This window comes from Salvelinus sp. IW2-2015, linkage group LG20, assembly GCF_002910315.2.
Source record: "Salvelinus sp. IW2-2015 linkage group LG20, ASM291031v2, whole genome shotgun sequence".
NCBI lineage: Eukaryota > Metazoa > Chordata > Actinopteri > Salmoniformes > Salmonidae > Salvelinus > Salvelinus sp. IW2-2015.
The window spans coordinates 25,231,021-25,247,170 of NC_036860.1; the positions used below are offsets into that span (position 1 = coordinate 25,231,021).

The window sequence follows — 16,150 nt, forward strand, 5'->3', positions numbered from 1 at the left end:
CCCAGGCATGACAACGACCCGAAACACACAGCCAGGGCAACTAAGGAGTATCTCAAGGTCCTGGAGTGGCCTAGCCAGTCTCCAGACCTGAACCAATAGAAAATCTTTGGAGGGAGCTGAAAGTCCGTATTGCCCAGCGACAGCCCCGAAACCTGAAGGATCTGGAGAAGGTCTGTATGGAGGAGTGGGCCAAAATCCCTGCTGCAGTGTGTGCAAACCTGGTCAAGAACTACAGGAAACGTATGATCTTCTGTAATTTCTTCAAACAAAGGTTTCTGTACCAAATATTAAGTTCTGCTTTTCTGATGTATCAAATACTTATGTCATGCAATAAAATGCAAATTAATTACTTAAAAATCATACAGTGATTTTCTGGATTTTTGTTTTAGATTCCGTCTCTCACAGTTGAAGTGTACCTATGATAAAAATTACAGACCTCTACATGTTTTGTAAGTAGGAAAACCTGCAAAATCGGCAGTGTATCAAATACTTGTTCTCCCCACTGTATACAGTGAATCATGCCTAGCTCAGGCACTCATTAGACAAAGGACTAATCTTCTGTCCATTAGCCACATTAGCATTTCACAGACTTGCTGTTTAAGATGGAAAAAGCTTTCGTACCATATTGGGGTCATTGACATGTTGTTTCCGGGCGGTTTCCATATGGGCCTTTGGTTTTCCACTTCCCCCTGGCTCAGCTGAAACTGAGGTCACTCTCAAGCTTGCTCAGGGGGTTTTACTTCTGCTTCCCTTTCTGCTTCTGTGTTATCACACAGTGTTAACAGAAGTGCAGATGATGCATGATAATGTGAGAAGTAAATCAATCACTCCCATCTAATGCGAAAAGCTGTGAGAACACATCAACAGCTACACATTAAGTGGCACACACTCCCTTCTGGTTCAAAAACCAGTGCTCGACTCTTAAATGTAACCCAATTAAACAGGCTGAAGGAGGGAACCAATCATTAGTGTTTGAGTGTTACATATCTCCAGCCCCATCCCTCAGATATTTACCGAAACAAGTGATGGGGTGAACGCTTTGTTGTTTTTCGAAAACCCAGATTGCACATTTAATGAAGTTGAAGAAAAGCTCACCTGACTGTTTTCCCCGCAGGTAATGACTCTAAAGTAGACGGTCTGGTGAACTTTGAGAAGCTGAGGATGATCGCCAAGGAGATCCGTCACGTTGTCCGTATGACCTCAGCCAACATGGACCCAGCGCTTATGTTCCGACAGAGGTGGGTGCTCGCTCCCCTGGCTACATTTACWGCCCTTAAACACAGATCTAGGATCAGTTAGATGCTTTATGAGTATGGGCCCTCTCCCAATCCTACCCTTAACCATTAGGGGGATGAAATAATAGCTGATCAGGTGTCATCTGCCTACTCTCCGCCCCCTGTACTACCCAGTGTGTCCTACAGTCCAGCCTGTCACAGACAGTGCATGCCTGCCCCCTTCAGGCTCCCTCCACACCAAGCAGCACCAGTGTCCCCCTATACAGTGCATTCGGAAAGCATTCAGAAACCCTGACTTTTACCCACTTTTTGTTTTACGTTACAGCCTTATTCTAAAATGGATTCAAAACAAAACAAAATCCTCATCAATTTACACCCAATACCCCGTAATGACAAAGAAAAAATGTTTTTTAGAAATGTTTGCAAGTGTATATATAAAAAATATTTAAAAAACAGGAAATATCACATTTACACAAGTATTCAGACCCTTTACTCAGTACTTTGTTGAAGCACCTTTGACACACGATTACAGCCTTGAGTCTCCTTGGGAATGATGCTACAAGCTTTGGGGAGTTTCTCCCATTCTTCTCTGCAGATCCTCTCAAGCGCTGTCAGGTTGGATGGGGAGTGTCACTGCACAGCTATTTTCAGGTCTCTCCAGAGCTTATTTGATCGGGTTCAAGTCCAGGCTCTGGTTTGGCCACTCAAGGACATTCAGAACCTTGTCCCAAAGCCACTCCTGTGTTGTTTTGGCTGTGTGCTTAGTGTCGTTGTCCTGTTGGAAGGTGAACCTTCGCCCCAGTCTGAGGACCTGAGCGCTCTGGAGCAGGTTTTCATCAAGGATCTCTCCGTACTTTGCTCCGTTCATCTTTCCCTCGTTCATCTTTCCCTCGATCCTAACTAGTTTCCAAGTCCCTGCCCCTGAAAAACATCTCCTCAGGCATGATGCTGCCACCATCATGCTTCACCGTAGGGATGGTGCAAGGTTTCCTCCAGACGTGACGCTTGGCATTCAGGCCAAATAGTTAAATCTTGGTTTCATCAGACCAGAGAATCTTGTTTCTCATGGTCTTTGTCCTTTAGGTGTCTTTATYGAAACTCCAAGCAGGRMGTCATGTGCCTTTTACTGAGGAGTGGCTTCCGTCTGGCCACTAACATAAAGGCCTGATTGGTGGAGTGTTGCAGAGATGGTTGTCCTTCTGGAAGGTTCTCCCATCTCCGCAGAGGAACTCTGGAGTGCTGTCAGAGTGACCATCGGGTTCTTGGTCACCTCCCTGACCAAGGCCCTTATCCCCCGATTYCTCATAAATGCTGCAGAAATATTTTGGTACCCTTCCCCAAATCTGCACCTCGACACAATCCTGTCTCTGAGCTCTACGGACAAATCATTCGACCTCATGGCTTGGTTTTTGCTCTGACATGCACTGTCAACTGTGGCACCTTTATATAGACAGGTGTGAGTCTTTCCAAATCATGTCCAATCAATTGAATTTACCACAGTTGTACTCCAGTCAAGTTGTAGAAACATCTCAAGGATGATCAATGGAAACAGGATGCACCTGAGCTAAATTTCGAGTCTCATAGCAAAGGGTCTGAATACGATATTTGTTTTTTATATTGTCATAAATGTGAAAAAAATAGTAGAAATCTGTTATCGCTTTGTCATTATGGGGTACTGTGTGTAGATTGATGGGGGAAAAAACAAGTTAATCCATTTTAGAATAAGGCTGTAATGTAACAAAATGTGGAAAAAGTCAAGGGGTCTGAATACTTTCATAATGCACTGTACATCCATTCTCAAAACAGAAAGTACACACACCCATCTCTCACACTTCTCACTGCTACTGGACATAATGTCAAAACACAAGGTGGATTCACAGAGTTACATTCGGCACGAAATGTCCCACACACACACAGTTGATATGGGGAATGTGGAGAGTTCCTGGTGTGTCCCCGTGCTCTGTCCCAATCTCCTCATGTGGTCACTGTGCCCCTGTCCTTCCTTGACTGTACTGTCTCTGTAAGCCACGTTGCTTCAATGTCATTGGGTCTTGCTTGCAGGAAGAAGAGGTGGAAGAGTTTAGGGTAAGTCCCCTGGTAATGGTCCAGTCACTGCCTCTTATACACATCTAGATGTGTATAAGAGACAGATCAGATATTGCAGCTCATTAAACATGATATTGTGCGTTGTGTGTGTGTGTGCATCCTGCCATTTTCTCCTGACTTTGATTTTTCATTCATTTCATTTTCTAACCCTTTTTCGACTGACCTCGTCCAACAGAATGTTATTTTTGTTATTTATCGACCCATGTTTAAGCACGGTGCATCCGCGTGAGACGGTCTTGTTGCATGGTTGTTATAACCTGCTGCGCTCCAGTGCTCTGTATACAGTCGGCAGCAGAATGGGGTTTTAGTGACCTGCCCATCCGTTATAAAGTGTTCTCTCTGAATGTCCAGAGTGTATGCCACAGTGACTGTTTAACAAGGTAGTGCTGGGGTTGATACTGAGAGGCTGCACGATCACCATAACCCGCAGCATGTCTATTAAGTGTCACCACTGGCGTCCTGGAGAACTGACCCGTCTCCCTCCCTTCCTCTCTTATTCCCTCCGTTCTTCACTTCACCCCTACCTTCCTCTCAACCCTGGCTCCCTCCCTCCATTCCTCATTCCATCCGCTTCTCCTCTCCTCCCTCCATCTGTCCCTCCCTCTCTCCAGGTCTCTGAGTCAGGGCAGCACCAACTCCAACATGTTGGACGTGCAGGGCGGGGCCCACAAGAAGCGCGTGCGTCGCAGCTCGCTGCTCAACGCTAAGAAGCTGTACGAGGARGCTCAGATGGCCCGTAAGGTCAAGCAGTACCTGTCCAACCTGGCGGTGGAGACGGACGAGGAGAAACACCAGATTATGTCTCTACAGTGCGAGCCCGTTTACAGCACCTGTGAGTCTACACCGTGACCACAATGTGGCCAAATGCAACCCCGTATGACACTTAGTCACCTAGAATCACTTAGTGTTACTAGGCTATGTCGTCCCCTTGCCGTCACGGACTGTGGCAGGGTTGGGTATTCTCTCYACTCTGATGCTCCCAGCCTCCCGCAGAGCTCTACTCTCACTGAACTGAAGGTTATTTTACTCTCCTACAAAAGGCACACTTTAATAGTAATTTCAGGGGAGAGAGCTGMGGGACAACAWTTCCTCAATGCACTTGTAATGAAGTTGTGTTTTTCACATGGGTGTTTTACTTGCCCAACACTGCCACCTAGTGGGCGTCCGATGTTTCACAGTTGAGAAGAACCTTCTGCGTTGCCCTATTGAGAGAGGAGGTTATGCCTTGTTGTTTAGAAATGAGTCAAGTTTACAAATAAATGTTTTTCATGCAGATATACCCATTTTATTAATCTTCATAAAAATGTGTAAGATACATTTCAATTTCCTGTCTGCGTGACTTACCTTCTTAATTTTCCTCTCTCTGTGTTTACTATATTTAAACACCAACCCTCTGAAGTAACTCATCTCCTGGTCAGGCCATTGATAAGCGCTGCGGTTTCTGTTATTACTGTCGGGAACATAATAATCTTGCGATGCCTGGTGCAAGATGAATAATTTCCTGTTTCCATGACTGCAGTGTCCAAGAACCTGAGCGAGCGACGGTCCACCAAGTCGGACATCTCGCCTGTGTCGCTGCGCTCGGCGCTGCCCGGGGGGAAGGCCCAGAACCGCGTGTCCCAGGTGCTACAGATCCAGGTACCCCTCTACCCCCAACGGAGGAAGAGCACTGCCAAGGACATTCACGCCGCACACAGTGAGTCACTGGAACTGTCACACTCTTCTAGTGTTGCGAAATACCTGGTGCCTTTCACAAAATGCCCAGGTTTTCCAGAAATCGAGGTTGGAAGATCCTTGGGATCAGGATGGAATAAGCATGAAATCAGGAATCTTTCGACCAGGATTTCAGGTAAAATATGGGAATTTGGGAAAAGTTACCCAGGATTTTACCGAATTGCAGAAGACACATTTCGGTTGAATGCATTCAGTTGTGCAACTGACTAAGTATCCCTTCATTCATTTTTTTTTCTCCAAATGAATTGTTAGTTACAGTATACTGACAATATATTGGTCCCTAGAAATAGCATCAGAAGATATGGTATTCAATTCCAGGACAATCGAGTTTGACTACACTATTTCTTTGTCACTGTAAACATGTTGTGTATTAGTGAGTTCATTTATAGTGAGTCATTGTTAAAAATGAAATTGTGATGTCTTGTGGGTGATCTTTTTATTTATCCAGGAAGTCCAATTGAGGCCAGGAGACCTCTTTTACAAGGGAGACGTGGCCAAATGGATAATATTCTGTAGTACACTAATMGTGCCACACCCGCTGTATGGCTCACTCTCTAACAGTGTATGTCCCTGTCTGTGCCAGACTCCAACAGTGTATATCTCTGTCTCTCTCCCGTTCCCAGACTCCAGCTCTCCCCTAGTGATAAAGAAGCCTCCCAGCTCCCAGCTCTGCCAATCAGAGGACAGTCCCTGGAGTGGGAAGAGGTCTGCTGAAGACACCGTGTCCATCGTGTCCTCCCTGCACTCCAGCCCCACCATCTCGCCACAGGGCTCCCCGCGCAAAGGTCTACATCCTGGTTACTGCATATTACATTACCTACCGCTTAAAACATGACCATCCTGGCTACCAAGGTTGGGGTCAATTCCTGTCAATCCAGGAAGTACACCGATTCCAATTCTCTTCAATGCTTTATTTAAATGAGGAAAATTTGTCATTGGAATTTGGTTTACTTGCTGAATTGACTACAATTTAAATACAATTGACCCAAACCCTGCTGGCTGCTGCACATTTACATTACAGCTGACATTATTACCTTGCATCCCCAAACGTCTACATCCTGGCTARGTAACGTAACTTGCACCGCTTTCATCCTGGCTACTGCACATTACCTCTCACATCAGAATCTACTCAAATCCATTCATTCATCTCACAACTAAACATAACCCATCTCGTACCCATACCTCAAGGTTTGTACCTCACAGTTGGCACCCTCTGTATCAGCACCTCAAAACCAACATCCCTCACACCCAAAATACACACACATACATACACTGCCCATACACTCAAGCATCTTCTTTTCCCCTCCTCTCACCTATCCATACTGTAATTTAGTGTAATCTTTACCATCAAGCTCCTCAATCATTCTCCCTGTCTCTCCTGTTTGTCTACAGTGGGTGGCATGGRCAAGCCCCAGCATAACTCCAACAGCCAGATGAACATGTCTGGCTCGTCGTCCTCTCTGACCAGCGAGGCCAGCACCAAGGCAGGCACGGCGGGCACCCGCAGCTACGGCATAGGTGGGGCTCTCCTCCACAAGAGGTTACTGCAGATGACCAGGCAGCACAGCAGAGACAGGGAGGAAGACAGGGACAGAGAGGTGGAGACAGAGCAGGCAGCGCTAGGGAGATGGAGCTCCCAAGGCCCCCAGGCAGGTCCAGCGTTCAGCCCCAGGTCAGGGATGATGAGCCCTCTCAGGGCTCCACTCCARTCCGGGCCCCATGGAGACCCAGGATCAGGGTCCGCAAAGGCCACCAGGCGAGGGACGCCCGCTCCCCAGACAGAGACCCAGAAAGGGCCAGTGCCTATAACCCCCCCCAGGCCCAAACCTCCAGATTCTCCATTGAAGAYGAGGTTGAGGGAGCTTTCCCCATTCAGGATGCTGAGGGAGAGGAGTCAGTCTAGGGAGAAGTTGGCTGCGTTGGTGATGGTTAGGCCACCAGTGGAGGATCAGGGGCAGACAGGGTGCTCTAAGCACCCAGGACAGGGTAGCCCAGGACAGGGACGTGCTGAGCAGGCTAAKGGTCAGGCCAGGAGGTCAGCCAGCCCCAGCAGGGCCTTTGCATGGCTCTGCAGAGACAGACACAAGAGGAGAAAAACTATCTGACAGACAGACTGAGACTACAATACTCCCTGTGCAGAATACGGAACACAAGTTGGCTTAGAGTTGGCTTAGAGTACCGAGATAGACTGAGAAAGTACATTCTGTGCGAAGGGAACTGAGGAAATATTCTATGTGTGTACTTGAAGTTTTGTCATGAGTTTTCAGCAGTTCATTGAAAGATGGTGAATGTGTTCATGTACTGTATGGTACATGTTGGTTCAGGTTCAGTCCAAGTAGATCTACAACAATGTGACAACATATGCATAGCTATTCATAAAATGTAGCTAGATTTAATATGAAGTACGATCTTCCGTTTTAATAATTTGTTCATTCAAAATGTCACTATTCCAATATGTAATAACTGATTCTGAGATATTGGACTGTATTTATTACATTCACAGGATAGAAAAAAGTTTTAGGGTCAGTAGGTTGTGTTTGAGAGACTTCACAGGTCAACGGCAATGTGATTATAAGGGAGCTCCCGTTTTCTATTGTTTCAATGTTGATTATTCGTTGTTGTTTTTGATGAAGATGGAAGAAACACTGGATTTTTTTTAATATACAGTTAAAGTCGGAAGTTTACATACACCTTAGCCAAATACATTTAAACTCAGTTTTTTCACAATTCCTGACATTTAATCCTAGTAAAAATGCCCTGTCTTAGGTCAGTTAGGATCACCACTTTATTTTAAGAATGTGAAATGTCAGAATAATAGTGATTTAATAATTTATTTCGGCTTTTATTTCTTTCATCACATTCCCAGTGGGTCAGAAGTTTACATACACTCAATTAGTATTTAGTAGAATTGCCTTTAAATTGTTTAACTTGGGTCATACGTTTTGGGATGCCTTCCACAAGCTTCCCACAATAAGTTGGGTGAATTTTGTCCCATTCCTACTGACAGAGCTGGTGTAACTGAGTCAGGTTTGTAGGCCTCCTTGCTCACACACGCTTTTTCAGTTCTGCCCACACATTTTCTATGGGATTGAGGTCAGGGCTTAGTGATGGCCACTCCAATACCTTGACTTTGTTGTCCTTAAGCCATTTTGCCACAACTTTGGAAGTATGCTTGGGGTCATTGTTGGAAGAACCATTTGCGACGGAGCTTTAACTTCCTGACTGATCTCTTGACATGTTGCGTCAATATATCCACATAATTTTCCTTCTCATGAAGCCATCTATTTTGTGAAGTGCACCAGTCCCTCCTGCAGCAAAGCACCCCCACAACATGATGCTGCCACCCCCGTGCTTCACGGTTGGGATGGTGTTCTTCGGCTTGCAAGCCTCCCACTTTTTCCTCCAAACAGGCCAAACAGTTCTATTTTTGTTTCATCAGACCAGAGGACATTTCTCCAAAAAGTACGATCTTTGTAGTCTGTAGTCTGGCTTTTTTATGGAGGTTTTGGAGCAGTGGCTTCTTCCTTGCCGAGCGGCCTTTCAGGTTATGTCGATAAAGGACTCGTTTTACTGTGGATATAGATACTTTTGTACCTGTTTCCTCCAGCATCTTCACAAGGTCCTTTGCTGTTGTTCTGGGATTGATTTGCACTTTTCGCATCAAAGTACGTTCATCTCTAGGAGACAGAACGCGTCTCCTTCCTGAGCGGTATGACGGCTGCGTGGTCCCATGGTGTTTATACTTGCGCAGTATTGTTTGTACAAATGAACGTGGTACCTTCAGGCGTTTGYAAATTGCTCCCAAGGATGAACCAGACTTGTGGAGGGCTAAACCCCAAAAAATTGGCTGATTTCTTTAGATTTTCCCATGATGTCAAGCAAAGAGGCACTGAGTTTGAAGGTAGGCCTTGAAATACATTCACAGGTACACCTCCAATTGACTCAAATGATGTCAATTAGCCTATCAAGCTTCTAAAGCCACGACATCATTTTCTGGAATTTTCCAAGCTGTTTGAAGGCACAGTCAACTTAGTGTATGTAAACTTCTGGCCCACTGGAATTGTGATACAGTGAATTAGAAGTGAAATAATCTGTCCATAAACAATTGTTGGAAAAACTACTCGTGTCATGCACAAAGTAGATGTCCTAACCGACTTGCCAAAACTATAGTTTGTTAACAAGAAATGTGTGGAGTGATTGAAAAACAGGTTTTAATGACTCCAACCTAAATGTATGTAAACTTCCGACTTCAACTATATATATATATATATATATWTWTTTTTTTTACCTTTATTTTACTAAACAAGTCAGTTAAGAACAAATTCTTATTTACAATGACTCATTTTTTGAACGATTTAATAAAAGATTTTCATTGAACTAGTCAGGATCAGTGTTGGACATGCTGCTGGCCTACCTATATAGTGAGCCTGTAGTACAAAGCAGTGTCTCCCATCTAGTTTGTTACAGGCTGTGTGTGGATGAACACGACTCCAGGCTGATCGTCTCGCCCTCTCTCCCCAGGCTATGCCCTGATGCCTGCAGTGAAGTCCGACAACCTGTCCGACTCCAGCCACAGTGAGATCTCGTCCCGCTCCAGCATCGTCAGTAACTGCTCTGTGGACTCGATGCCTGCTGGCCCTGCAGAGGAGCGCCAAGGCACCAAGGCCAGGGACACCACTGAGACCCCAGGCACCACCACGCAGCTCACACACACCGACTCTGACTGCAGCCAGCCCAGCACCAGGTAATACACATAGTATTAGACTCTCTCACTCACACACACACACACACACACACACACACACACACACACGTTTTGTTCTTCTATCCTCATGGGGACCTAAAATGTATTTCCATAAAAAAATCCTAACTTTAAACCTAACTCCTAACCCTTTACCCTAATGTCGTGGAAATTACCACCAGAATTGTTGTGGAAATTACCACTAGGGACACCTGAAGTCAATCTTAAATGAGTTATTCTTTATTAACAGCAAGCTGGAGAGGTCACATTCAATCTTAAATGCATAAAGTACCAGTCTGAAGTGAGCTCCGTTGGGGCAGTCCCGTTAGATGTCTTATATACTACTTACACAAACAATTTATATTTGCCTGATTTAGCTTATTCATAAATAATTCATCATCAACGTTTGGTTTGTGCGTGTGACCGACCAATACCTCACGAGGCTTCGCCTCTCCAAGCTGAGACCTTGAAACTGAGATATCCCTTTCCGTTCTCAAAACAATGTTCTGGCCATACTGCCAAATGTCAGATACTGATCGTGAGGATTCCTCCCAGGCACGTTTAATCAGTCACTTGTATGAACCCAGTCAAATTGGTTATTAGTAAAGCACAAACATAAAATGTTCCTTCACACTAACCCTAATTGTAACCTAACCCCTAAGCTTAAAATAGCCGTTGTCCTCATTGGGATGAGGGAAATGTCCCCACAAGGGAGAATTTTCTTTGTTTTACTATCTACCCCACAAGGATAGAAGAACCAACACACACACACTCACTCATTCGCTAACACACTCACACACACACACACACACACACACACACACACACGCAATATACTTCCTCAAAGGAGTTCCAATAAGGGGTTCTAATTATGTCCTCGTTCACACTGTGAACAGGGAATCATAAAGGGGCCACTGTTTATCAGCATCACATGTTTACTCTCTGTCCCAAATGAACTGTGTTGCTCATTTTATGTGCACAGCTTTTTAAAACTCCAACAGGTCAACAACCGCCTTTTACTGTCCCTCCACGACGAGGCATCCCTGACATAAATAAATAAACCATTTACTTCTTGACCACACTCTGCTTTTGTGCAATATTTCATTACCTGGGAACCTGCTGCGGCGTCAGTCGGTTCATTAAATCAATTTTATTTTTTACGCTTCGTAATAAACATTTCAGTGAATGAAACGCTGTCTGGTTAATGAAAGAAAGGAGAGGAGCACAACTTTACTATATGGCGGGTACAGTGATAAAATCCTAGAAACACCTTGCGCTCTGCAGTGTTGTGAGACTGAGAGGAATTGGGATGGAGGGAGGAGGCAGCAGGACATATTAAACAGGAATCGTTCACCTTGTTGCTTTGTCCTCCAAGGTGACAGGAAATGAACTCTTGTTTACTCTTGCTTCCTTCTCTGTTTCATTGTGTTTTCTCTCCTGGTCAGTTATTGCTACTTGTTTCTCTGTTGGGTTCATCGTTCTTCTCTGTTTCATTGTGTTTCTTCCTCTCTCCTGGTCAGTTCGTTGGCGCGGGGCCAGGTGATGCGGGGTTCCACCTTCACCTCCTCCACCTCCACAGAGGAGCTGACTCCCGACCACGTCTCCCTGGACAGTGTGGCCGACAGCGGGCGGGGCAGCTGGACCTCCTGCTCCTCCAACTCCCACGACAGCTTTCAGAGCTTGCCTGTCCCCCTGCTGGGCCGACCCCCCACCTGGGACCACCTAGTGCCTGGGGGCTTCCGCCACACCCAGCTAGCAGGGCCTATAGTGGAGGTTGAGGCTGGGCCGGCCTGGGTTGGGGTAGCGGGAGGACCGGGGGCGGGGTCCGGGGGAGGAGAGGACGCCAAGAGGCTCTCCAGAGACAGTTCAGAGCTAAACCAATCACGGCAGAGCTGGGCCTCATCCTCCTCGCTGTCAGACACCTACGAGGGGAACTACGGCACCATCAAACGCCGCACTGCCGAAGGCGTCTCCGCCGCCCCTGGGGAGGGCCCTGACGCACCCCAAAGCACAGATCCCGTCTACAAAATGGTCACCTCAAGCACAGAGAAAGGCCTCATAGGTGAGGGTCTTCTGTGTGTCTCTCCCATCAGCGCTACTGTGATGTTGTGTTAGTGTAACTGTGAACCCCACTTGTGACGTGCTATGGTGTGGTGTGTGTGGAGGAATGACAAAAGCAGATTCTGTTGTTTTGGATGCACTTGCTGTGCCTGGCCACTAGTCTCAAATGCTTCTGTTTTTTCACTCATGCTGCGTGAGACTGTCGTTGGAAGTGCAGTACAGTGGGGGTCCCCTGCTTGTGCTTCTGCTATTTGCACAGCTGTAGTTTCATCATAAGCATGTACTATTACTCGCTCACATACTTAATTCTTCAGCTGGTCCATTATCTAACCTGTCAATCAGGCTTTTCCTGTTTCAGTAATCTTCTGTTAATGGAGCACAGTGTTCTGTTAATGGAGCACAGACAGTGTTCTGTTAATGGAGCACAGTGRTCTGGTAATGGAGCAGAGAACCGAGATAATGMATGCGTCCCAAATGGCACCCTATTCCCTAGATAGTGCACTACATTTGACCAGAGTCCACTTGGGACGAAGCCAATGTATTGTCCTCTGACTGGATGGACAGAAGGATTAAAAAGAGAAGTGCAGTACTGTACAGTACGGGCCAAATCTGCTGCTGCCATTTATCTCACCCGCCACGCCTAAGTATCTCTTTATGTGAGTGGTTTAGTTGCTACATGGTGCTGGTGAAACATCTCATTGATTTATTTTCTCCATTTTTGTTTCTTTTCTCCCTCTTTCCCTTCCTCCCCCAATCACTCTCCACCTTCACACCCCCCTCCCGTCTCCCGTCTCCTCCCCAATTCATCCACCGTCACCCCCCCCCGTCACCCTCCTCCCGTCTCCTCCCCATTCATCCACCGTCACCCCCCCTCCCTCTCCTCCCCATTCATCACCGTCACACCCCCCTCCCGTCTCCTCCCCATTCATCCACCGTCACACCCCCCTCCATTCATCCACCGTCACCCCCCCTACCGTCTCCCCCCATTCATCCACCGTCACACCCCCTCTCCCGTCTCCCCCCCATTCATCCACCGTCACACCCCCCTCCCGTCTCCTCCCCCATTCATCCACCGTCACACCCCCTTCCCGTCACCCCCCTTCCCGTCTCCTCCCCCATTCATCCACCGTTCACACCACCCTCCCGTCTCCTCCCCCATTCATCCACCGTCACACCCCCCTCCATTCATCCACCGTGACCCCCCTCCCGTCTCCTCCCCATTCATCCACCGTCACACCCCCTTCCCGTCTCCTCCCCCATTCATCCACCGTCACACCCCCCTCCCGTCTCCTCCCCCATTCATCCACCGTCACCCCCCTCCGTCTCCTCCCCATTCCCGGCGGCCAGTGTACTGTGTAACCTCCCCCACCAAGGACGATAGGTACAGGGGGCCTCCCCCCACCCCTCCGGGATACCAGGGCCTCACCCTGGTCGATGGACAGGATGGAGCTCCCCTGCGACCACCCCACTTGCGGCCGCCCGACTATAGCGTGGCCCTGCAGAGGTCTAAGCTGCTACATAGCCCCGGAGGCCTGGTGGAGGCCCGGAGACTGGGGGTGAACCTCCTCCACCACGAATCCCAGGGCCAGTCCCGGCCGGCCAGCGTCTGCCTACAGGGCCTAGGGGATAGTGAGGATGGTACGTGGAGAACGACAGAGACCAGCCCCAGCCAAGGTTAACATGGAGGACTATAGCACCAGCCATGTCGTACTAGACTAGACTATAGCTCAGGGGTCTATGTGATGCTGCTGGAYTGCTGTAGTTACCTTACTGTCAGAGTTGGGTTCCTGGCAGATGGTTCACCATTGAAGGGCTCAGWTTTGGATGTACCTGGCCTACTGTTCATGCTATCTGTAATCTGAGTCTCAGCTTCTTGGTTCTTCTCTGTCTGTTATCAAAAAAAAAAAGAAGAGGTCACAGTATAGAACGGTAGTATTTCTCATGTTTCTGGTCAAACTAGAGTGACACGATCTCATGCGAGCTGCTAAGTTAGCGTGTCATAGTGTCTATGACACCGCTGTAAGATCCTCCTAGATTTTTTTGTCTGAAATCATTGTGTCTGTCATGGGGTTAACTCTCTCCTCTCTGGTCTGTTACAGATGAGCAGGTGTCCGCGGTGTAGAGCTGGCTGGACGCCTGAACGGACACCGCAGGCCGTTGGAGAGGGAGGGAGGGGTGGTCTAAGCTACAGCAGCTTCCTTGCTGCCTCTCCTCTGGGTTCACGCCCCTCTCTAGGCCCTCCCCGGCTCGGCTGACAGCTGCTCAATGCTAAACCAACGACGCCCCACAGAACTTGTACAATCATCTGTTTTACTCCATTTTAAAATTGGTTTAGAAGCTCCCAAGTTTTAGACTCCCACACCCCTGAAACATAACTGTATACAGACTGAGATGTGGTGTGACGTCGCGGCATATGGCTCAGGCATTTGGGGACGCTGTGCTGAGGATGAAGAAGGGATGGACGATGCCRGCTGTTGTCTTTTTAACAGTACCTCCATTTGCTTTTGTGCTCTCTTGTCCCAGGTGTTTTGAATTAGTTTTTCCTCAGTCGTTGCTTGAAAGTGTTTTTTTMTTGTTTTTTTTTAGCCGTTTGCTTGAAGCTCTCAGTTCTAAATGGCATGCTGACACAATGAGAATATCCAGGAAGGGAGAAAATCTGAACAATCGTTTTTCTTCTCGTTAGTTGATGAAGCAGAGATCAAGCAAGCTGCAGAAACTCTCCACAAATATTTTTATTGTGAGGGTGCCCAATGACAGAAAAGGGGGAATCACAATCTTGGATTTATTATAACAAAATTAAAATAGTCTTTATAGAGGACTCTCTTTTCATCTATACATGATCGTTAACATTCATTTTGACAAAACCAAAAATATATGTATGCATTGTATAGTATCGCCATTATATTTTCAAGTCTTTGTATGGCAAAAACATTTTTAAACAAGCATCACGTACAAACAGCCAAAGAAAAAGATCTAGAATAGATACTCCAGTTTTATATCCATAATTACAATACATTCTGAGCAGTTTAACCCTCAACCCTAGAGGGTAAAACCTGTTTCAGACTGTACAAATAATTTAGCCTTCGCTTGCAATAGAACAATTAAAGCAAATTCTTTAAAAAAACTCTACAAAATGTACTCTTCTTTCAAAAGTGTGGCTACATTTTGAACAAGGAATGTAGATGCATTGCAAACCTGGCGTTTAAATACATTTTGGCCTGACGAGCATTGCATTTTTTTTTTGCCTGGACTATAAAACGAAAATGGGATAGATCACACTCACTTAATAGCCAAAGATGGAAGAGTACATTAAAAACAAAACACACCAAATGTGTTGTTTTGCTGGCATCCACATATTCCTATCGCATACAAAAAGACTTTACATATCAAATTAACCTGAAATCATCATGTTTTTACATTTTAGCCTGTAATTTAATAGACAACTGTTAGTCTTAACAAACAAACAAACACTGTAAACAAGTTTGTAAGCATCTTTGTTAAACAACTTGGGCTGTTGGGCTGCAATGCCTAGCATTTAAACACTTGCCAACTCTAATGTTTGTACAGTGCTAATACATTGTTTACTGTACTGCAATAAAGGTAACGACAATGTTGTGCTATTTTACAGCAGTGAGCCTTTTTGTTCGTCAACTCATTAAAACTTTAAAACATTTATTAAACATAAACGTGGCAGCAATGACACTAAAGTACCTCATGTTACTGTGGGTTCACAAGAGAACAAAACAGAGTTAACAAGAGAGAGCCTCAATGGATGAGGGTGCTCATAACAATGATATGAGATGCGCACTCATTTCACTCCCCCCTCACTCACTTCACTGCCCCTTACTCACTCCACTTGTGCCCCCCTCACTCACTCACTCACTGGCCCCCTCCACTCACTCACTCACTGTCCCCTCAACTCACATCACTTCCCCCTCACTCACTCACTGCCCCTCACTCACTCACTTCCCTCCTCACTTCACTCACTGCCCCCTCACTCACTCACATTTGCCCTCCTCACTCACTCACTGCTCACTCACTCACTTCCCCCCTCGTTTCACTCACTTCCCCCCTCATTCACTCACTTCCTTCACTCACTGCCCTCCCTCACTCACTGCCTCCCCCTCATCTCACTGCCCCCCTCACTCACTCACTTCCCCCCTCACTCACTCACTTCCCCTCACTCACTTCCCCTCATCACCCCTCACTCACTCTTCCACTCACTTCCCCTCACTTCCCCTCACTCACTCACTTCCCCTCACTCACTGCCCCA

General features: G+C 46.6%; 1 protein-coding gene across 1 annotated transcript in view; it reads left to right on the forward strand.

Moving 5' to 3' along the window:
- Positions 1-16,150, forward strand: part of LOC111981742 (rap guanine nucleotide exchange factor 6-like) — a 167,581-nt gene that overhangs the window by 147,768 nt on the left and 3,663 nt on the right. Inside the window, 10 exon segments of the mRNA XM_070449279.1 lie at positions 1,115-1,238; positions 3,297-3,320; positions 3,953-4,173; positions 4,861-5,037; positions 5,699-5,860; positions 6,468-6,593; positions 9,597-9,819; positions 11,337-11,878; positions 13,225-13,515; positions 13,977-14,620. Coding sequence (XP_070305380.1) covers positions 1,115-1,238; positions 3,297-3,320; positions 3,953-4,173; positions 4,861-5,037; positions 5,699-5,860; positions 6,468-6,593; positions 9,597-9,819; positions 11,337-11,878; positions 13,225-13,515; positions 13,977-13,999 — 1,913 coding nt within the window. The 3' untranslated portion in view covers positions 14,000-14,620.